Source organism: Moschus berezovskii, chromosome 23 (assembly GCF_049115385.1).
Source record: "Moschus berezovskii isolate FMDL1 chromosome 23, NW_MosBer_1.0, whole genome shotgun sequence".
Classification (NCBI taxonomy): Eukaryota; Metazoa; Chordata; class Mammalia; order Artiodactyla; family Moschidae; genus Moschus; species Moschus berezovskii.
Window position 1 is genome coordinate 18,871,873 of NC_142482.1, and position 22,830 is coordinate 18,894,702.

The 22,830-nt window shown below is 43.1% G+C and overlaps 1 protein-coding gene across 1 annotated transcript; it reads left to right on the top strand.

Annotated features, from left to right (window-relative positions):
* The first annotated feature begins 337 nt into the window (after positions 1–337).
* KLHL31 (kelch like family member 31) lies at positions 338–22,093 on the top strand. Its single transcript, XM_055406231.2, has 3 exons — positions 338–983; positions 14,068–15,272; positions 16,978–22,093. Exons 2-3 carry the CDS (start codon positions 14,101–14,103, stop codon positions 17,708–17,710), a joined length of 1,905 nt encoding a protein of 634 aa, XP_055262206.1. The 5' UTR covers positions 338–983; positions 14,068–14,100; the 3' UTR covers positions 17,711–22,093.
* Positions 22,094–22,830: the final 737 nt, after the last annotated feature.

Here is a 22,830-nt window from a genome sequence, read left to right on the forward strand (position 1 = left end):
GGGATTCCCACTCCTCCTGAGTCCTCTCTTGGTTCTTCTTTTCTGCAGATGGTCCCAACACGCCAGCTTCCTTCCAGCCCCCTCCTTTGGGATACAAAAGAATTTCTCAGCGAGCCACAGCAGCAAAGCAATGCTGAATGCACGATCTGACTAATCAAGAATAATTAGAACATTTATTTTCCATGATCTATTTTTCTATTATTGCAGTCTACTATCAGGGTAACCTTTTTAGCAGCCATTTCACTCTCCCAGAGCCTATTTAAAGCTTTTGGTCAGTTATGACCCTCTCTGTTTCTCCCCCCACAGGAAGCATTGCCAAAGTATTTCCCCAAGCTCTGGGTGTGCTGGGGTGCATGTTCATCTCGGGCCTCCCTGGGAACCACCAGAGAGTCGGGGCTGGTCGTGAACCTCACCCCGTGAAACTGTGGCTCCAATGATGACGGTGCCATGTACGGGCTACCAGAAGCTCCTCTTCTAACAGTCTATTTATAAGCCCAGTCTTCTCAAAGGACCTGAGCTGACCAGGCTATTCACCTTTCCAGAAGCTCATTTTATCCACGACCTCCCCTTTCTCTGACCAAGTCCACACACTCTCTAATCTGCTTCTGACAATTAAATATCCACCTAATTAACTTTCTCTCCACACTCTCAGGTTATGGGGGCTTGACTATTTTTTGTTTTTCAATAAGTGGGGAGATCAAGAAACCCAAACCCTCTCTACCAACCAGAGGCTCCGCCCTCTGCCCTGGGGTGGCCTGAAATTGAAGCCAGAGAGGGAGCGGAGGGCAGAGCACAGGCTCATCGCCTCAGCCGCGGGGCGGTGAAGGGTCACTCTTAGCACTGCTGCTGCTGGAGGCCTCAGGTGGCTGCTGCTGGCTCCCCACCGGGTCTTCCTCCGCCCTCTCTCCGCAGATTGCTTCTCAAAAGGAGTTTGCAGCTGAAACTTCAGCATCGCAAGTCGGGGACGCCTCTCACACAGGAGGGTAAGGAGCTGGGGCCCCAGTCTCCGAATCTGGGGGGGTGAATGGCGGAGGGTGGAGGCAGGGTGTCTGTGCGGTGGTAGTGATTTTATAGACAGCGGTCTCCCCTCGGTCAGGCCCTCCAAGTCCTGAAGCTGTGAGCCAGAAAACATTTTCTTGAAATCTAAGGAATATGATAGATGAGGAGGAAGTATAGTCATAGAAAGGCATGCTAGGGATGACATAAAAGCAAAGTGACTGATAATTGCTAACATTCATTTTAAGTCTCTAATGCTAATGTAGGTTTTTCTTTTTCTGTGTTAGAGAGGAGGGAGGAGAAAATAAGCCTCTGAGGTTTTGTTCATAAAGTTTAGAAGTTCATCTTCGTTTTTATCAGGAACATCAGGAGCATTTAGTATCTGATAAGTTTAGATAAAATATAATCCGCTGTGTTGAAACTGGTACCAACAAGTCAGACAGCTCTTTGAATTCCCGGAAAGAGAGCCTATTGACAAAATCTCTCCTGCAAAAAAAAGAAGAGCTTTTAATTTAACTTTAAAACAAGTTTTTGTTCCAAATGGGCACCTGTGGCAATACTGACGTGTGTTTTACGCTAGAAATCATTTTGGAAGTGGAACAGTAAAATGGAAACCCCCCCTAAAGCTGGGCTTCGCTTAAAATGGCAAGAGGCAGAGGCCGGCTGTTTCTATTCCCGGAGTCGGGCTGCCGGGCGGACACACACGGTGGCTGGAATGTGCTGGGGCTGGGGCAGGCGCAGCTGCCGCCCCCTTGGCGAGAAGGCCCTCTGGGATCCCAGCGCGGTCTGGCAGGAGAGTGACAGGGACACTTGGACACACAAGGCTGCCCAGGCTGCACCGGGCAGAGGCCTCCACGGGGGCGGGATGGAAGGCGGAAGGAAAGAACACGTTCTTACTTATGAAGGGACTGTTCCACTCTGCAATCGCTTCTAGGAGTTTTCATCTGAAATCTATTTCAGGCCATGAGGGACAAGTATGATCCTGTCATGTGGGCTTGCCCCTGGTAAAAGAGGGTAGAATTACGTTAGCATTTCTTGGCAGCCTCACTTCGAAGTCCAGTGGTTCCGGATCTATTGGATTGCCTAAAAAGCTGCTATGGAAAAACCTGGACGAACTTTTTGGTCAACCCAATATTTGGGGTAACGGACCTTTTTCTGAACCTATGAAAACTCTGGGCCCACTTAGAGAAAAATACATGTGAACACACACGCAGAATATGTTTTCATAATATTCCAGAAATTTTCACGCAATTCCTGGGCTCCTGAAACCCAACCCAGAAAAGGGTTGCCTGATATAATTCAGGACAGCCAGGTACCTTGAATTTCAGATACAAACCAGTTTTTAGTATAAGTTTGTCCCAAATATGGCCTGGGATATACTTAAATTCTAAAAGATGATTAGTGGTTTTTCTGAAATTCAAATTTATCAAATCTTCTATTTTTATTTGCTAAAGTTGGCAACTCAGACCCAAATGCATGATCTCGGGATGAAGAATCCCCCATCTCTGTTGGTTTATCCATAGCTAATCATGAGTTGATACTACAGGCCTAAAAGGCCATACTGAAGGTGGGTCAGGGAGAAGAAGTGATACAGACCAGACTTTGACAATTCTAACAGCAAAAGCCAGCTGTTTACTCTTAACTCTGTAAAATTTTAGAACTGAAAGGTATATACCTTCTCATTTGACAGATGATTAAACTGAAATCCTAAAAAATTGAGTGTTTTGCCACAGATCATTCAGATGGTTACAGCAACATTAACACCAAAACCCAATTCTCAGTTCTGTGATGACCAGATCATTAGCCTTACAAACCAGATTTCCAACCTCGCTTCTCACAACCTTAACATATACACACCAAAGACTAGAAATAAGAAAGAACTATTTTACTAAAATTTTCAACAAAATCAAGACCAAAAATCTTAGCACAGAGTCCTTACATCGTGTATGCAGGTTTGGATAACAGAAGGTAGCTTTAGGTATAGAGTCTGTACACTTTATAGATAAACAGGTCTCCAGCTAAGTTGATCCGTAAGAAATTGGCAATATTTGTCTTTAAACAAAAGCTGATAACTTCATATTCAACCTAACACTTAAAAGGAAGTATTTGATTCTCTGGTCAACAAATTCATGTAAGATCTCCTTGAACCTGCTTTTGCTTTTGGCTAACCCAAACTACTAGAGTTTCATAGCTGCACTACCCCTAATAAGATAAAGAAACTCACAGGCTTTGACTGTCTCTAAACAAATCTGTCTCACGCTGAGAAGGACAGCTTCAGTGTTTGGAGCCAGAAAGAACCATTTCATGTTCTCCATATCTACCCTTTGAAATTATAAACTTGAGTTCCACCTCATTCAGTCTCTATCTGCTCATGTTGGAAGGAGCTAACTTTCTAACCTATGAAAGATTACAAGCTGCTCTGGATGCAAGGGTAATATAGGGGCTCAGGATTCAATCTGGATTTGGATCCTTGCTCCACTACATATTCTGTACCCAGTGTGTGTGAACTTGGATATGTTTTTAAATTCTCTCAGAATATTAATTTCTTCATTTGTAAAGTGAACATAATACCACCTGCCTTTTTGGAATTTTCATGATGCTTAAATTTATAAAAATAAAATAATGTATTTACCTAGGCACAGAACACAGTAGTCCTCAACATTTGCTAGTTCTTTAAATATTATCAATATTTTAGGTAGAAATAAAGGTAATGGTTTCCACTGAATACAGAGTCTAGATTCATGCTTGATGATTTATATTTAGGAGTTAATCATTCACATACTTAAAATTTTCAAAGACAAAAGATCATAGCAAATTCGACAGCTCATGTAACTGCCCACTCATTGATCACATGTTGAATACATGATCTTGTTGTCATAGAAATGACAGAAGTGCTGAGAGCAGTGGTGGGCAGTGGGAGGAGTGTGGCCTTATGTTGCCTTTTGCCCACTTTCTAATGGGCAGCTCTTCCAGGGCAGCCAGGAGGTTGCTCTGGGAGACAGTGGATGTAGCAGAGGGGAAGGAGGCGGTGCGGTTCAAGACCAGAGAAGAATTCTTCCAGTTCCCTCCACAGAATGAAAGCATGGCTCGGTTGAGAACCTTCTGCAGCCTGCTGCACCCTGCACCTCTTTTACTCAAAAAGGGAAGGGACAGAAGGGGACTGGCAGTGCCTCCAAATAGCTGCTCATCCCATTACACAACCTCAGCTGCCAGGGCTGGGCCTGCTCTGTCTAATGTGTCCTGCTATGGCAGGGCCACTCACGGTCCCAGGGTGCTGGAAAAGTTCTTCCATCCCAAGGGAACGACTCATTAGAACCCCACAGTGGGGAGGGAGAATCCAGCCCTTTATGCTTCAGAGAAAAACAGAGAAACAGTCTTGAAAGTGTCCTAGCTGCAGGCCGCTCAGCTAGGCTGACCATGCAGACCCCATGGAGACTGACTGCAACCCCAGTTAGAGCCCCCACCCCCGGGGTGTGGGACCCATGGCGACAGCTACCAAGCTGGGGGGTTCCCTGAGCCACTGGCCACAAAGCACTCACTCGTCAAAAAAAGCAAAACACCTTGAAAACAACAAGTAGAACGCTCATCCAACTTTGAGTTGATATAATAAGAATGGAAGGCTTTCCAAACTGATTACTCTACACCTGGATTATAGTCTGGATCATATAAGGACGTGTATAGGCAACTAACTCACTGGTGTAACCTCTGCCTTTCACTTGCAGCCACATTTTGGCATCATCTGTGGCCATCATTTGTGATCATTTACAGTATGACCCAGGGGTGCATAATGAACATTTGTATAATTGTAAAAACTCAAAGGAGAAAAGGAAAGATATAAGCACCTGAATGCAGAGTTCCAAACAATAGCAAGGAGAGATAAGAAAGTCTTCCTCAGCGATCAATGCAAAGAAATAGAGGAAAACAATAGAATGGGAAAGACTAGAGATCTCTTCAAGAAAAGTAGAGATACCAAAGGAACATTTCATGCAAAGATGGACTCAATAAAGGACAGAGACAGTATGGACCTAACAGAAGCAGAATATATTAAGAAGAGGTGGCAAGAATACACAGAACTATACAAAAAAGATCTTCACGACCCAGATAATCATGGTGGTGTCATCACTCACCTAGAGCCAGACATCCTGGAATGTGAAGTCAAGTGGGCCTTAGAAAGCATCACTACGGACAAAGCTAGTGGAGGTGATAGAATTCCAGTTGAGCTATTTCAAATCCTGAAAGATGATGCTGTGAAAGTGCTGCACTCAATATACCAGCAAACTTGGAAAACTCAGCAGTGGCCACAGGACTGGAAAAAGTCAGTTTTCATTCCAATCCCAAAGAAAGGCAATGCCAAAGAATGCTCAAACTACCGCACAATTGCACTCATCTCACATGCTAGTAAAGTCATGCTCAAAATTCTCCAAGCCAGGCTTCAGCAATACATGAACCGTGAATTTCCAGATGTTCAAGCTGGTTTTAGAAAGGCAGAGGTACCAGAGATCAAATTGCCAACATCTGCTGGCTCATCGAAAAAGCAAGAGAGTTTCAGAAAAACATCTACTTCTGCTTTATTGACTATGCCAAAGCCTTTGACTGTGTGGATCACGATAAACTGTGGAACATTCTGAAAGAGATGGGAATACCAGACCACCTGACCTGCCTCTTGAGAAACCTGTGTGCAGGTCAGGAAGCAACAGTTAGAAGTGGATATGGAACAACAGACTGGTTCCAAATAGGAAAAGGAGTATGTCAAGGCTGTATATTGTCACCCTGCTTATTTAACTTATATGCAGAGTACATCATGAGGAACACTGGGCTGGAAGAAGCACAAGCTGGAATCAAGATTGCCGGGAGAAATATTAATAACCTCAGATATGCAGATGACACCACCCTTATGGCAGAAAGTGAAGAGAAACTAAAAAGCCTCTTGATGAAGGTGAAAGAGGAGAGTGAAAAAGTTGGCTTAAAGCTCTACATTCAGAAAACTAAGATCATGGCATCTGGTCCCATCACTTCATGGGAAATAGATGGAGAAACAGTGGAAACAGTGTCAGACTTTATTTTGGGGGGCTCGAAAATCACTGCGGATTCTGATTGCAGTCATGAAATTAAAAGTTGCTTACTCCTTGGAAGGAAAGTTATGACCAACCTAGATAGCATATTAAAAAGCAGAGACATAACTTTGCCAACAAAGGTACATCTAGTCAAGGCTATGGTTTTTCCAATAGTCATGTATGGATGTGAGAGTTGGACTGTGAAGAAAGCTGAGTGCTGAAGAATTGATGCTTTTGAACTGTGGTACTGGAGAAGACTCTTGAGAGTCCCTTGGACTGCAAGGAGATCCAATCAATCCATCCTGAAGGAGATCAGTCCTGGGTGTTTTTTGGAAGGACTGATGCTGAAGCTGAAACTCCAATACTTTGGCCACGTCATACGAAGAGTTGGCTCATTGGAAAAGATCCTGATGCTGGGGGGGATTGGGGGCAGGAGGAGAAGGGGACGACAGAGGATGAGATGGCTGAATACCATGACCAACTCGATGGACATGAGTTTGAGTGAACTCCGGGAGTTGGTGATGGACAGGGAGGCCTGGCATGCTGCGATTCATGGGGTTGCAAAGAGTCAGACACGACTGCGTGACTGAACTGAACTGAAAAACTCACACACACACACACACACACACACACACACACACACACACACACATTCACTTCCCGAGTGGCTCAGATGGTAAAGAATCTGTCTGCCAATGCATTAGACATGGGTTTGATCCTGGATTGGGAAGATCTCCTGGAGAAGGAAATGGCTACCCACTCCGGTATTCTTGACTGGAGAATCCCATGGACAGAGGGGCCTGGCAAGCTCCAGTCTGGGGTCACGAGGAGTAGACACTACTGAGCAACTAACACTTTCACACAAAATAACTGAAAAATACAGTGAGGGTTCCGGTGCAGATTGTGTCGACTACATGTTCACATATGACCTTGGGGCTGAGTAGTATGTGTCTGTGAACATTCCGTTTTTTTCTAATAAGCCCACACCATCAGCCTCGCAACCCACCACCACCACTAGATGAGTGAATGGAAGTGAATTAAACTGTTCCCCTTTCCTTCCATTGATGACTCGGGCTGCCTGCTTATAACTTCTTTCCTTTAAGGCTGCCTTTGCTTTTCATTTAAGTGTGATTGTAGAACAATGCTGGTGTGTTAGTCACATGGCATGGTGAGAGAGTGTGTGTATGTTTGTCCCTAGCGTGTCATGTCAGAAAGGCCTCGGTGTGAGGGGCCTAGAGGGTCATTGAAGGCTTCCCAGGGTGCCTGTGGAGAACAGAGCCTCTGGGTCTTGCTCCCCCCATCAGGAGCGAGCTGGTAGAACCTGCAGTGGGGCCCGGAGCACCCTGCGGCCACCATAAACTGAGAAGAGCTGTGGCCAGGGCCCTGTCTCCCTGAGAGACGCTAGAGGAAAAGCATTGCCCAGGGTGTGGGAGGCGGTGACCATCTCCGCAGCCGAGAGGACATCATCAGGACCTGGCCCAGATTCCAAGGAGTGAGCCTGGACCCCAGGCTCCTCGGAGGCGTCTGCAGTGTTGCTGAAGGAACACAGCCCCGACCGAGCACACCTGGGCAGGTGCCTGGACAGCTTTATCTCCAAGGTGCAGACCTAGGAACGGAATGCAGCGGCAGCTCTTGTAAGGAAAGACCAGACGTATGAGCGTATCTGGGGAAACAGGCCACCAGGAAGGGGTCTGCAGGCTCTTCTTTCAAAACTCTTAAATGGTTCCCTGCATCTAAGAGATAAAGAAGCCTTTACAAAGTGCTTTTGAGGACTCTAAAAACCCTCTCTTATTTAAAAAATATTTATGTATTTAAAATATATTAATTAAGAACACTCAGTTCAGTTCAGTCGCTCAGTCGTGTCCGACTCTGTGCGACCCCATGAATCACAGCACGCCAGGCCTCCCTGTCCATCTCCAACTCCCAGAGTTCACCTAAACTCATGTCCATCGAGTTGGTGACGCCATCCAGCCATCTCATTCTCTGTCGTCCCCGTCTCCTCCCGCCCCCAATCCTTCCCAGCATCAGAGTCTTTTCCAGTGAGTCAACTCTTCTCATGAGGTGGCCAAAGTGTTGGAGTTTCAGCTTTAGCATCAAGAACAGTAAGATTAAATAAATTAATGTTAAAATATTACTTGAATATTTATATCCTAATAATACTTTAAAAAATACATGTTCCACGGTGGCAACTCTGTTAGAAATTTGTATGTGAGTTGTAGGAGGACACTTATAAAAACAAAACAAAAACCACGCATATCTGGGAGAAACCATGCATATCCTGGATCATCTATCAGACCAGAAGGGTATCACCCTACTGGTGAGATGTCTCACCCAGTAGGGTGCTGCAGAAATGGGACAAAGGCAAGAGGATTCAGTAGAGGGTTGAGAGGTCTCCAAGGGAACGCCAAGGGCAGCAGGAAGCAGGAAGGCCAGACTGTGGAGGAAAGAGAAGGCAGCAACAGGAAGCCAGAGCAGGATGCCGTGCGGAAACCTGACGGGGTGCACCAGGGCCGCAGCATGTCCTCTCCTTCCTGGAGGCCTCTTTATCCTTCCCAGTCGTGTCCCAGCTTCTCGCGTTCAAACCCTCCCCAGCGCCCAGCATCCTTTCTGTGTCGGTCTGGTGTTACCTCCCACCTGTCTCCATCACCCCAGCCGTCTCGGTCTGCACATCCCTCTCTGCTTCCACAGGGGCATTTCCTCTGCTTTGAAGCCCTTGTCCCCCCCCACCCACTCCCATACCTACTCCTCTTAAAAAGCTTTCAGTACTAGAACCAGCAAGATTCTTGTTATCTGCAAACCTTCCCATCCTAACTTCACCACAACAAAACAATTCCTTTCATCTGAATTCTAAAGTCCAGGCTCATAGATTCAACCTGTTCCATATAATCCGTGTTTTTGTTTGTTTTGGGGGTTTTTGTTTGGTTTGCTCGTATTTTTTTGTTTTTTGTTTTGCCTCACCATGCAGCATATGAGATCTTAGTTCCCCAACCAGGGATGGAAGCGGTGCCCTCTGCAGCAGAAGTGGGTAGTCTTAACCAGGGGACCACCAGGGAAGTCACCCATATATCAGTTCTTTTGTTTACATAATCGGTGTCCCAAGTTTCCTAAACTTCCAGGGTTACCCTTCTTATTCATAGCAACGTAAAAATAACCTGTTCTTAAGCCTATGTCATTGCATGAATTCCAGTTCTCTCCCTGGCATTTTCAAAGATCCCTTAGAAATGTCTACTGTTCCAGAAATCTTCTCCTAATCTCATGATTACCTCTCCATACTGTGGCTGCTTTCTCTGATGGGCTTCACCTCAAAGCTTAAACAGGTCACTTCCTTTATTCCTCTAAACACAAATAACAGGGGCTGTTTGTTTTAATGACAACAACTGAAATTTTCTGAACATTGACTTTTTGCAAGATACCCTATTAAATGCTGTACAGATGCTTCCTCACTAAGCTTTCATGGACCACTCTACAGGCAAGCACCATTGTTATCTTTCCTTTAGAGGTAAGTCCGTGCAGACTCTGAGCGGTTAGTAATCTATGAAAAGTCACATCTCAAGTAAGTAGGCAAGCTGCTATTGACATCATATTTTCATAATCATTCAGTTTGAAATACAATCCAATTTCCCTTGTGATTTCTTTGACTCATGGATTATTTAGAAATGTATTATTTGATTTCCCTGATGTCCTCCAAAACAAAGACTGATGAGTAGTTACAAGCCCTACATCTACATGAGTGAAAAACTGCCCACAGGGATTCCTCTAGGAAAAACAGACAGGGCTTCTTCCAAAAACACATGTGTGCTCCCAGTGGTGGAAACTGCTGTTTGTTATTTTTTTAGGTACTCTGCTGTGCTTCCCTACTCTCTGGCTGTCATTTCGTACTTGCCCTTGTTGGTCTGTTTAACATGAATTGCATATTGTATTGCTCCCTCACTCCCAGCACAGTGCCGCCCACACACTGATAACTGCTTGCTGAACAATTTTTTAAAATTTTCCCCAGAAAAATCCAATAAAGGGTCACTTACCACATAAGTCAAATGCATTTGAAGACTACAGTGATGGTGGGTTGAAAATCTACTTCACAGGTAAAGCTGCACGTGGCTTTGCTCACGAGGAGGAATGAGGGAAGACAAACGTGCTCGTCTTGTCAACAAACACAAATGTGAACGTGACGATTAGAGCTCATGGGGAAGACAAAAGGCCCACAAAGAGACAGACGGCCTGTTCCTTCCCGACTTGCTTCTCTCCTTCCACACGGAAAAGAACAAGGACAAACGCAACAGAAAGGTTATAGAGTTCTTAAACATCTATCCCAGTAGTAATTAAATTGAAAACATTCAAGAGGGACTCAAAGCTAAGTGTCACCCTTCAGTGAGACCTAAAATACACACCACCCTTCAAAAATGATAAAACACCTAAACACGAGAATAACTGAACAAGTTTTATATATCCTTGCTGTGGGAGTCTCTGCAGCTATTAGGGAGAATGAGATAAATTTATGTATGTGCTGATATGGAAAGACGTACGTGAGTACATCCAAGTGAAGAAAGCAAATTGCTGAATAATATAGCACAAATTTGTTTTGGGCTTCCCCAGGTGGTACTGATGGTAAAGAACATGCTTGCCAATGCAGGAGACGTAAGAGACTCGGGTTTGATTCCTGAGACAGGGAGATTCCCTAATGAGAGCATGGCCACCCACTCCAGGATTCTTGCCTGGAGAATCCCATGGACAGAGGAGCCTGGCGGGTTGCATGGAGTTGCACACAGTTGAGATAAGTTGTCTCACAGTGGTATGCTGGAGCTTGTAAGAACCAATTTATATTTTCAGGAATTTAGCAAACTGGTTGTTGACAGCTTAAAACCAACCACAAGTGTATTTATATCAAGGAGATTGTTGTTGCTTAGTCGCTCAGTCGTATCTGACTATTTGCAACCCCATGGACTATAGCCTGCCAGGCTCCTCCATCCCTGAAATTTCCCAGGCAAGAACACTGGAGTGGGTTGCCATTTCCTCCTCCAGGGGATCTTCCCGACCCAGAGATCGAGCCCACACCTCCTGCATTTCCTGCATTGGCACGTGGATTCTTTACCACTAAGCCACAGGGACGCCCTGAAAGATCTATGGGTATCTATATGCATAAGCATATACAATCTGGAATGATACACGACAAACTGCAAACTGTTTGTTTGCAATAAATTTATTCTTTTTGGTGGGAAACACGATGTTTCCTTTTTAAAGTAATTTTGTCGGCGTCTAGTTGCTCTCCAATGTGGTGTCGGTTTCTACCATACAGCAAAGTGAGTCAGCCACGCACACACGCATATCCCTTCGAGACTTCCTTCCGGTCCAGTCACCACAGCGCTTCCAGTGGAGCTCCCTGTGCTATACAGTATGTCCTGGTTGGTTATCTATCTTATTCATAATATCGATGGTATGTATGTGTCAATCCCAACCTCCCAACCCCTCCCAACCGCCCCTTTCCACCTTGGTGTCCTTGTATTTCTCCTCTACAGCTGTGTCTCTATCTCTGCTTTGCAAATAAGGTTACTGATACCATTTTTCTAGATTCCACATATATGCATTAATATACAATGTTTTTCTCTTTCTGACTTAACATCACTCTGTATAATACTCTCTAGGTCCATCCACATGATTTTGTCATTTTAAAAATGAAAAAAAAAAATGAATGGACCTACAGAGTATGATACTAAGTAAGAAAAAAGCTAATATCATATGATATCGCTTATATGTGGCATCTAAAAAAATGCAAATGAACTAATTTATAAAACAGAAATAGACCCACAGACAGAAAACAAACTACCCTGACCAAAAGGAGAAACAGGGTGGGGTGGGGAAGGGATAGATTAGGAGTTTGGGAGTAACACACACACACTGTTATATGCAAAATAGATGACCGGCAAGGACCTACTGGCACAGGGCACTGTGCTCAGAATTTTGTAATAACCTATAAGAGGAAAGGGCTGGAAAATATATATAGACATTCTGGACCACTGTGCTGTATACCTGAAACCAATATGACATTGTAAATTAATTATACTTCAATAAAAAATAAAAAATTTTAAATGCCATTAATTTCAAAGAAAGTGAAGGCTACCATGACTGTAGATAAAATTCATCTAAAAAGCCAGGTTTAGCATGTTCTGATGACTGTGCCCAGTATTTTGAGAAGGGCTAAAATAATTTAATCTGTGATACTTTAAGAGCTATGTATTTGGTAAACTCAATATATTTCAAGTCTGCATTTAATATTAGAGCTGTTCACAGCTCTAAATATATAGCTAAACCCACACTCCCTATAGGTTTAGAAGCTGGTTCAAATATTTATGGTACTGATCATATGACACGGTTACTGTCCTTCATGCATCAGCATCCATATAAATATATTTCTAAGAGGCACATTAGTAGATTTAGAACTTTAGTGTCAAAGCATAAATTTTTTTGTTGTTTTTGATCGTCTGCTAAATTATTGTTCAAAAGTCTGTATCAACTATCCTCCCATCAACAATGTTTGGAGAGTACCACACCAACATCTGATATTCTTCGTGTTTTAAGATATTTTGATCATTTGATAAGCAAAATTTGACCACAAAAAATAAAAATGCTCTCTGGATTTCAGTTGATAGTTCCCTGATTATTGTTAGTTTAGCTTTTAAAAAAAATATTAACTCTGTATTTTATTTTCTGTGAACAACCTAGTTACCTAGTCATAATCTTCATCCATTTTCTAGTTAGGTTACCTTTTGCATCTTTTTTTGTTGTTGTTTATAACATAGCATTTTTATGGATGTTCCTTAGCAACCACTTTCTGTTACAAAGATTCCTTTGTTAACCTTTTACTTCTTAATTGCAGGAGCTCTTTAAATACCATGTTAGGGGATTCCCTGATGGCCCAGTGGTTAGGACTTGCTGCTTTCACTGCTGGGGCCTAGGTTTGATCTCTGATCAGGGAACTAAGATCCTACAAGCTGTGAGGTGTGGCCAAAAAATAAAAATAAATAAAAATAGACACCGTGTTAACTTTAACCTTTTATCTGTCAAAAATATTACAAAGATTTGTTTTCAAAGTCTGTTGCTTGTCTTTTAAATAGTTGATGTTGTTTTATAGATACAAGTTTTCACTTTTTTTAATATTCAGAGTTCAGTCTTTCCCTGTATGCTTCTGGATTTTATGTTATGCTTTAAGTATCTTTCTGATGCTAAGATTTCTTTTTTAACGACTTTGTTCTAGTTCTTGTAAGTTTGTGTGTGTGGATATGCATCCTTTAGCTATTTAATTCATCTGGAAATTATTTTAGTGACTATGCAGAGTAGGAAGTACTTGAACATCATTACAAGTTCTTATCCACTGATTATTAGCCATGTGTATTCTAATATATGTTCAGACATCTACATTTAACATGAATTCCTGAGTTTTAGTATTATAGTATTTCACTGAGAAAAACTTCAGAGTAGTTATAATTTGGGCTTCCCTGGTGGCCCCCTGGGTTGGGAGGATCCCCTGGAGGAGGATATGGCAACCCATTCCAGTACTCTTGCCTGGAGAATCCCCATGGACAGAGGGGCCCAGCGGGCTACAGTCCATGGGATCGCAGAGTCAGACATGACTAAGCGACTAAGCACAGTTATAATTTACTTCTTCCTGAGTGCAAACTAAGTCCTTGAAATGATGTTTAACTTATTCCATAATTATTGGACAGCTAGATCAGAGAATTTTGGTCATCTCTGCTGTATAACATTTGTGCATATAGCTACTGAGAGGTCTCATTTGATAACATAAATCTTTCTAGCATTGTCTGCAATGATTGATGCTTAAGTCAACTGTCAATAAGATGTGGATCTAGTTCAATGTCTTTAAATCTTTTTTTGAGACAATCTACATTGTGCCGTTAAAAAACTACTATCTTACAAAAAAAAAAAAAAAAGAGAGAAACGTTTCTCAGGGCAGTATTTCAAAGTCCAAAGCACAATTAAAACCATGTTTTTTAAATTTTTCTAGCAAGTTCTTGCCTGTGACAGTGTGTTTGCCAACATGGCCCCGAAAAAGAAGACTGTCAGAAAGAACAAAGCTGATGTCAATGAGATGACCATCATTGTGGAAGACAGTCCCCTCAACAAGCTCAACGCTCTGAATGGGCTCCTGGAAGGAGGCAACGGCCTTAGCTGCATTTCTTCTGAACTGACAGATGCTTCTTATGGCCCCAACCTCTTGGAAGGTTTGAGTAAAATGAGGCAGGAGGGCTTCCTTTGTGACTTAGTCATCAGCACCAAAACCAAATCCTTTGACGTTCACAAGTCAGTGATGGCTTCATGCAGTGAGTACTTTTACAATATCCTAAAAAAAGACCCCTCAACCCAAAGGGTGGATCTCAATGACATCGCACCACTGGGCCTGGCCACGGTCATTGCATACGCCTACACCGGAAAGCTCACTCTCTCCCTGTATACCATAGGAAGCATTATTTCTGCTGCTGTTTATCTTCAGATCCACACCCTTGTCAAGATGTGCAGTGATTTTCTGATACAAGAGATGAGCGTTGAGAATTGCATGTACATTGCTAACATTGCCGAAACATACTCCCTGAGAACCGCAAAGGCAGCCGCCCAGAAATTTATCCGGGATAACTTCCTTGAATTTGCAGAAACAGATCACTTTATGAAACTCACCTTTGAGCAAATTAATGAACTTCTTATAGATGATGATTTACAGTTGCCTTCTGAAATAGTAGCATTCCAGATTGCAATGAAATGGTTAGAATTTGACCAAAAGAGAGTGAAATATGCTGCCGATCTTTTGAGCAATATTCGCTTTGGTACCATCTCTGCACAAGACCTGGTCAATTATGTTCAGTCAGTACCGAGAATGATGCAAGATGCTGACTGTCACAAGCTTCTTGTAGATGCTATGAACTACCACCTCCTTCCCTATCATCAGAACACGTTACAGTCTAGACGCACGAGGATCCGAGGAGGCTGCCGTGTGCTTGTCACTGTGGGGGGCCGTCCAGGCCTTACAGAGAAGTCCCTTAGTAGAGACATTTTGTATAGAGACCCTGAAATCGGATGGAGCAAGCTTACAGAGATGCCAGCCAAGAGTTTTAATCAGTGTGTGGCTGTGATGGATGGATTTCTTTATGTGGCCGGTGGGGAAGACCAGAACGATGCAAGAAATCAAGCCAAGCATGCAGTCAGCAATTTCTGCAGGTACTGACTCTTTATTAGAAATAGAAATGGTTCAATATCATGAGGGAATTGCCCTGACATAGAAGGAAGCTAATCATGTCTATTAGCTTAGGTCACTGGCTCAGTAAATCAATAATAATAATAACACCACATGTATAAAACTTCACATTTTATAGAGTGCACTCACATATATTCTGCACTAGAAATTTCTGCATATGCCAGTGAAGCAAGCCAGGAAGAGTCTGATGAATCTGACTGTACATATGAGAAATCTGACACCCAGAGAAGTGATACTGCTAGTAAGTGGAATTCACATGTTCTCATTTCTGGTCAGTGTACTCTTCATGATACCCTGCCTTCTTGAAAGGAACTGGGTGCAAAGTAAGAAAGATTAAAAGGATGCAAAATTTCTTTTAAGTGGATTGTTTCTGATGACTGTCAGATTCATAACTGGCAACTAGGTTGAGATTATTAAAAATGTGACAGCTAATTAATTTTAATTAATTTTAAATTAATTTTAATTAATTTAAACATTTCTTTCAAGACTAAATGCCATTAATATCGTTGATGCACGTAGAGAGCAAAAGCATAATGAATCCTGCAGAAAGTGAAATTTATATGCATGTTATTTTTATATATTTATAATAAAAAATGAAACCTACATACACATGAAATGTTCAGAAAGCAGTGCTTCTATTGTGGTAGTGATTCAAAGCCAAACATAACTAATGAACAAGAGTTGAAACTTCATCTAGTAAATCATAAAAAATATTCTTTACTATTTTATTATATGCACATGTCATTTAAACAATTAATGATTTTTAGCCTTGATAGCCATGGTAAAGTCATGACTTGGAGGTGAAATGAGACAAACATGAATGAACATCAGACAGAGTCAGTTCTGTGTTTACACTATTTGGAACTAGGAAATAGGAAAGTATTAGTTTCCTATGGGTGCTTCTTTTTCTCCAGCTGATAACTATTGGTACTCGACCTTTTGCGGTACTGACTTCAATGCTGATGGTATAATAATTGTAACGTTGAACACTGAAAAAAGGGTATACCTACGCTAAAAAAAATCGGACCTATTATTAATAATAAGTGCTAGAAATTAGGGAAGCATCCAAAGTTTAGCTTTGTTGATGCGCTGAGACATGAGTTCTACTGTTCTCATTCTACACAGACGATAGAAGACTAGCTTTACGGTGCCAATGGACAGGAGAGGTGTGTGAACGAGAAGGGATTTGTGAGAAAAAGAGAAACAAACCCAGTTAGTCAACCCCTACTTTGATTGAGCTTGAGGATAAGCTGGGGTGTCTGAGGATAGTGGAATTGGCTTTCAAGCAGCCGCCTTTGCTTTTCCCTTCTCTGATTCCACACATCCCGGCTCCACCCCGCTCCACGCGGGCATCCCCTAAATCCTGCCGGAGAATGGATATTTGAATACGGAGGATAGGGGGCTGGAGGTCATCTCAGCGGGGCGGCTGCGGCTGGGTTTACACGCGGGAGGAGCGGGAGTCACCCTCGCCGGCCCTGCCAAGGGCCCCACTTTGTCACTGGATCAGAGAGGATCAGCAGCCTCCATCCCGGCAAGGAGCTGCCCTGGGTCCCCGGGGTCCTCGAACGGACGGGCTGGTGGTCTCTCCCTCATCCACCGACACCCCCCCACACACACACACACCGGGTACCTCCCGCCAGGCTGTCACGCTTGCTCTGCCACTTCCAGATACGACCCCCGCTTCAACACGTGGATCCACCTGGCCAGCATGACCCAGAGGCGCACGCACTTCAGCCTGAGCGTCTTCAACGGGCTCCTGTACGCAGTGGGCGGCCGCAACGCCGAGGGCAGCCTGGCCTCGCTCGAGTGCTACGTGCCCTCGGCCAACCAGTGGCTGCCCAAGGCGCCCCTGGAGGTGGCGCGCTGCTGCCACGCCAGCGCGGTGGCCGAGGGCCGCGTGCTGGTGACCGGCGGCTACATCGGCGGCGCCTACTCGCGCTCCGTGTGCGCCTACGACCCGGCGCGCGACGCGTGGCAGGAGCGGCCGGCGCTGAGCACGCCGCGCGGCTGGCACTGCGCGGTGGCGCTGGGCGAGCGCGTGTTCGTGATGGGCGGCAGCCAGCTGGGGCCGCGCGGCGAGCGCGTGGACGTGCTGACCGTGGAGAGCTTCTGCCCGGCCTCGGGCCAGTGGAGCTACGCGGCGCCGCTGCCGGTGGGCGTGAGCACGGCGGGCGCCTCGGTGCTGCACGGCCGCGCCTACCTGCTGGGCGGCTGGAACGAGGGCGAGAGGAAGTACAAGAAGTGCATCCAGTGCTTCAACCCCGAGCTCAACGAGTGGACGGAGGACGACGAGCTGCCCGAGGCCACCGTGGGCGTGGCGTGCTGCGCCCTGGCCATGCCCAACCCCGTGACCCGGGAGTCGCGCGCCAGCTCGGTGTCCTCGGTGCCGGTCAGCATCTGAGCCCGGGCGCCGCGGGGAGAGCGAGCGGCCGGCGCGGCGAAGCGTGAGCTGGCGGGAGGAAAGGAAAATATCTAACATTTACTACGGGCAGTCTTTTCAGATGCATCGAGGCACCCGTTTTGGGGGGTTGCAGTTGCTGGTGGGGCATCATCTACCTCTCTGTCGATTTTTTTTTTTTTTTTAAGCAAAAGACAGGGCCAGAACCAACAGAGACAAGAAGCCGTTGATTTCAGCGGCCACTGGGTGGCAGGCAGGACTCGCGGTGCGCACTTCATGGCCGCATCCTTTTTAAACTAGAGCGGTTACACCCACCTTGGAGATGGTGCTTCCGCATTTTAGTAACACAGGAAGCTTATGTGAGTAGAAGATCTCTCGTACAAAAGTTGATTGTCCTCTTTTTTATTTCTTTAGGAAATTAAAAATATTCCTTATAGGCTTTATTTTAAAATGGAAATCCGTCTGCGTCCATAAGGACTCAGATTTAATTCTATGTTTCAATGCAATTTCTTTTCCTACGCGTGCCTGAGTAAAAGGTTTCGAAAGGCATCCCAGGAGAAAAGTCATAAAGCATAAGATGAGAGTCCGACTGGAAAGTAACAGGGGCTCCACCCACGGGCTGTCAGGTCGATGCCTTTGGCTTTGGAGTGATTGCCTCCTCCGTGCCTCAGGCCCTCCCGAGTATTTCCTCTCATAAAATCCTACTCTCAGAGAGAAACCGACATTAGTCATTTCATTTCTCGTGCAAATTTAGATCATGTTTCTGTTTCTCCTGGAAGTATTTGCACTTTATTTTACTTCCCTGTTAAAGGGATTGCAAATATTGATATTATTAATATAATTGCTAATCTAAAAACTACTCCAAGATGGTTAAAGGCAACCTTGACCTTCATGTAGGACCCCAGAAGAACATCAAATAAAAGTCTGTCCTTAAGGATCATTAACTTAAAGCATACACAGCCCAAAGGTTATGGAGCCAGTAACAATAATTTGATTTCTTCACTCTCAGATGAGTGAGAATGAAGGAAATGTTTAGAATTCCCGGATTTGGCAGAAGTGGGATGAATGGCTTTTCCTGTTGGTAAATCCTATTGTTTACCATTTCATGTCAATCCTGATTTCTTAATTAAAAATCTAACACATTCATTTCGCATTGAAATGTTAAAATAATATATGCCCATTTGATTACATATTTTTAAAATTTTGTCTGTTGCAAATTAGCTTTACAAATGAAACTGTATCCACTCCATATCACTTTTTTACTATGTTTGCCAAGTTTGGGAGCAAAGAAATGATGGTAGTAAATGATACATATTTTCCTTTCTTATAATTTATCCTTTTATTCTTTGATAGTTCATTTGCTTTGGAGAGGAAGGGCTTATCAATTATGGGTTACATGCAAATGGATTTTGAGAAAATAAGACAAAGTATCTACATGGTGAAACATGAGTATCTATGACCGTATAACTGGGTTTCCATGAACCCCCTCCTCTCCCACCGTGTGTAGATATGTTATGGCTAGAGTTACAATATTTATATTTAAAATATTTTATTCGAACTGTGAAAAGTGGTTCATATAGTCCATTTTGTGGAACAATTGTATATCATTGCCCCTGATAGAAAGTTCAGTCTCGGCATGTTTAATGGTAACACTTGGGTAAAGGCTAAAACACCATAGGTTGAGAATAAGACATTATTAATATAAAAACACTGGGCTGTTTCCTCTCCCCATGCAGGGCAATGCAGAGCAGACCTGCTCCTCAATTCTTTACTGTCCCAGGCTGAAAAATAAAGCCTGTGTGAGAAGCCAGTGTATGGAGCCAGTTATAGCACTGAGCTCTTGAGTCACAATGTGCAACATATAGATAGACTTCTGTCCTTGCAGCGCTACTGGTAAAATTAACTTTTTGGTTTGTAATAAATTATTTTGGCCACAACTTTCAAAGCCAATGTGAGGGTGGCTGTAATAGTGTTTAGTTTGCTATGATATATTCTTATACAGTTGAGAAACCTATAGCACATTGTTAATTCTGAGAGAGATAAAAGTGATGTATTGTGGGTTACAGGCCATAAGTGGGCAAACAGACATGATTTCTTGGATGTGTCTCCCACCAAGATCCTAGAAACATTGTGAAGTGGGGGGCCTAAGATTTGAATGAAATACAATCAATCAATTATAGTACTTTATCATGGAAGAATGAGAAAAGATGGTAAAACTAGAAGATTTTTCATCCATCAGAGCTTGGTAAAATATGATGTGCAAAAATTCGGTAGTAACTTTCTAGAAGAGAGCCTGGGTTAGAATGGACAGATCGTTTGAGATGACCATTTAATGTCATTGGTTTTTAATGTCATTCTACATTGGTTGCCTGAAGACTCAGACAATACAAATATCAGCGCTAACCAGATTCCTGGGTTTACTGCTGTTGTTTCATCTGCTTCAACAGTTAGGTCAATGAACAAAAAAACTAATAGAAATTTGAAATTCCAGAATTTCTGACATAACAAATTAGTAGGGAGCATGGAACCTAAGGGCTGGTGAAAGTTTTACATCTTAGAACATCCTGCATGGACAATTGAAAGACATGAAAGTGTATAGCATCAAAATGATGTCTGTCACCTTCCACATGTAAGGGAAACAGACTCTTTAACCCAACTACTGAAGCAGGTGTTCCTAGAAAACTTGATGATTTCCCCATGTTTTCCAACTGGAAAATTACTTTATTTTCAGTATGTTTTAAACTTAGAATCAATCACACTTCCAGGCCTTTAGGATCCAACCCTGTTCCTCTTTTTATTTTTCTGAAAGCAAAGGATTTGTTATTTTTGTAATACCAGAGTCCTCTGATGAAATAAAAGCTTTAGTTCAATGTATCAGAGAAATAGCAGGCCACCCAGCAGCTGAAATAATAAAATTCAAGCTCTCTTTTTTGGAATAGGCCAGAGATCTGATGTGAAGGTTTCCAGGATACCAGACTGTAGTCTGTCCATTTTTAGTTATACTTTTGGTGCCAGATTACTATCCCTGATGTACTAGTTGCTTTCAGCGGTATTGGATGGGTTTTAATTTTGCTTCCTATGTTGTAAGAATGGTTATGAATAGGAGGTCAGTGATGGTGCAGATGAATATAATTCTAAACCAGGATTAGATGGTAGTGGAGTGTTATGAGTGAGGAGGTATAATTGAGGTAAGAAGGATGTGAGAATGTACTGACTGGCTCTATGACTTAAGGCAGAGCAGCATTATAGTAAGTGTATTTTATAAACATGCATATAGTTAGTTTGCCTGGAAATATGTAAGTGTTAAGAGGTCCATCTTTTGCTGGTTACCCTGGCCAAATAGCTTCCAAATTCATCCAAGTTATTAGATAAAAGAAACTAATATCACTTCACTTAATTATTTTTTTTCCAGAGTTACAAAGAAATGAGTTTATGCCATCTACTCTGAATGAGTCATCTCTGAATAAACTAGAATTCCCAGCCCAGCCACTGATGGGTATATTCTCCAGCACAAAAATAATTCAAAGGAATTATTTTTCAGTACATGCTTTCATATTTTAAAAACTGCAGACTGGTTTCCTAAACACTCCTCCATTGTAATTATGAGAACTAAAGATTCTAAAACTAACAATTTACCCTTCAGCACATTGAGAGGGTAAAGATCATTTAAATGCCCCTCTCAGGGAACCAGAAATAAAATACTTGTCTTGAATACTCCTTAAAAATCTTTGTGTTTGTTCAGCAAATTTTGGCCAAAATTTTCTTTGTTTGCTTAAAACATTCTTGTACTGCATAAGGAACAACAAACTAAAAGGTATATCCTGTTTATAATCTCCTCACTATCAATAAAGCTGCATTCAACAAGCGCTTTGTCAGTGATCAGATGTGGGCAGCTTTGAAGTGTTCTTTCTGTGATAGTTGGGTGTTGGTTTCTTTTTGTTTTCTTCTTTATTTTGTTTTCATGATGACTCACCTCAACGAAACACAACAAAAAAGGAAGCAACAAATCATTTAAAAAGCTGTTCCAATAACCTGAAGACTAGTGAAAAATAAAAAGGGAAAAAGCATTGCTAATGACTTGCTTTGTAACTTAGACAGAAGCCCAGGTCTGTCTGTGGGTCCTGACCGTGCATAAGTCATAGATTAAGTGTGGTTTCTCATCTTGGTTCTGCGCTGACCACAGCCAGCCCGAAACAGACTCGGATTCATCATCATTTGCAACGAAACCACCGCTTAGGAAATGAAACCGTGTTCCTGTCGAGACCAGCCTCACAGCCTTTCCCTTCCACCTCACCATCCAAACGAGTAAATGACATGTAACCAACACGAGGTGTTCAACCTTTGATCTGAGTTAGCAGTAAAGTTTGTTTTTCTCTTACACATGGACCATTTTTTAAAGTCCTTCTTGATTTTTTTTTACAATATTACTTCTGTTTTTTGTTTTGGTTTTTGGTTCCAGCCTTAGGATCTCAGCTCCCCAACCAAGGATAGAATCCATACCCCCTACGTTGGAAGGCGAAGTCTTAACCACTGGACCCCCAGGGAAGTCCTAGTAGTAAAACATTAAAACTCAGTTGAGACCATCTTAGTCATTTCTAGAAAATTCTAAATGGCAGAAATAACTTTTTCTTAAGCTTCCCCAAGTCTCATGACCAGGCACAGAGACTAGTTAGTGGCGGTGGTTTAGTTGCTAAGTCATGTCCTACTCTTGCAGCCCCATGGACTGTAACCCGCCAGGCTCCTCTGTCCATGGGATTTCCCAGGGAAGGATACTGGAGTGGGTTGCCATGCCCTCTTCCAGGAATGAATCTTCCCAACCCAGGAATGAAACCTTCATCTCCCACGTTGCAGGTGGATTTTTTTTTTTTTTTACCACCTAGCCACCAGGGATTGGGCCCCAAACAGAAACAGAGGTGGCATTCCCAATCGTGAGCATCCCAGCCAAGGGCCCTAGAGTTTCCTCGCATTTTCTTTGAACCCCCACAGAGCTCCAAGTTTCTCTGCAGGTTAGCACTCCTCTCCCCTGACTTTCATATACCATCTATTAATATCATAATACACAGGAAGTTATTTCATGAAATTACTCCTTTGTGTATCAAAGGAATAACCATTTTGCACACACT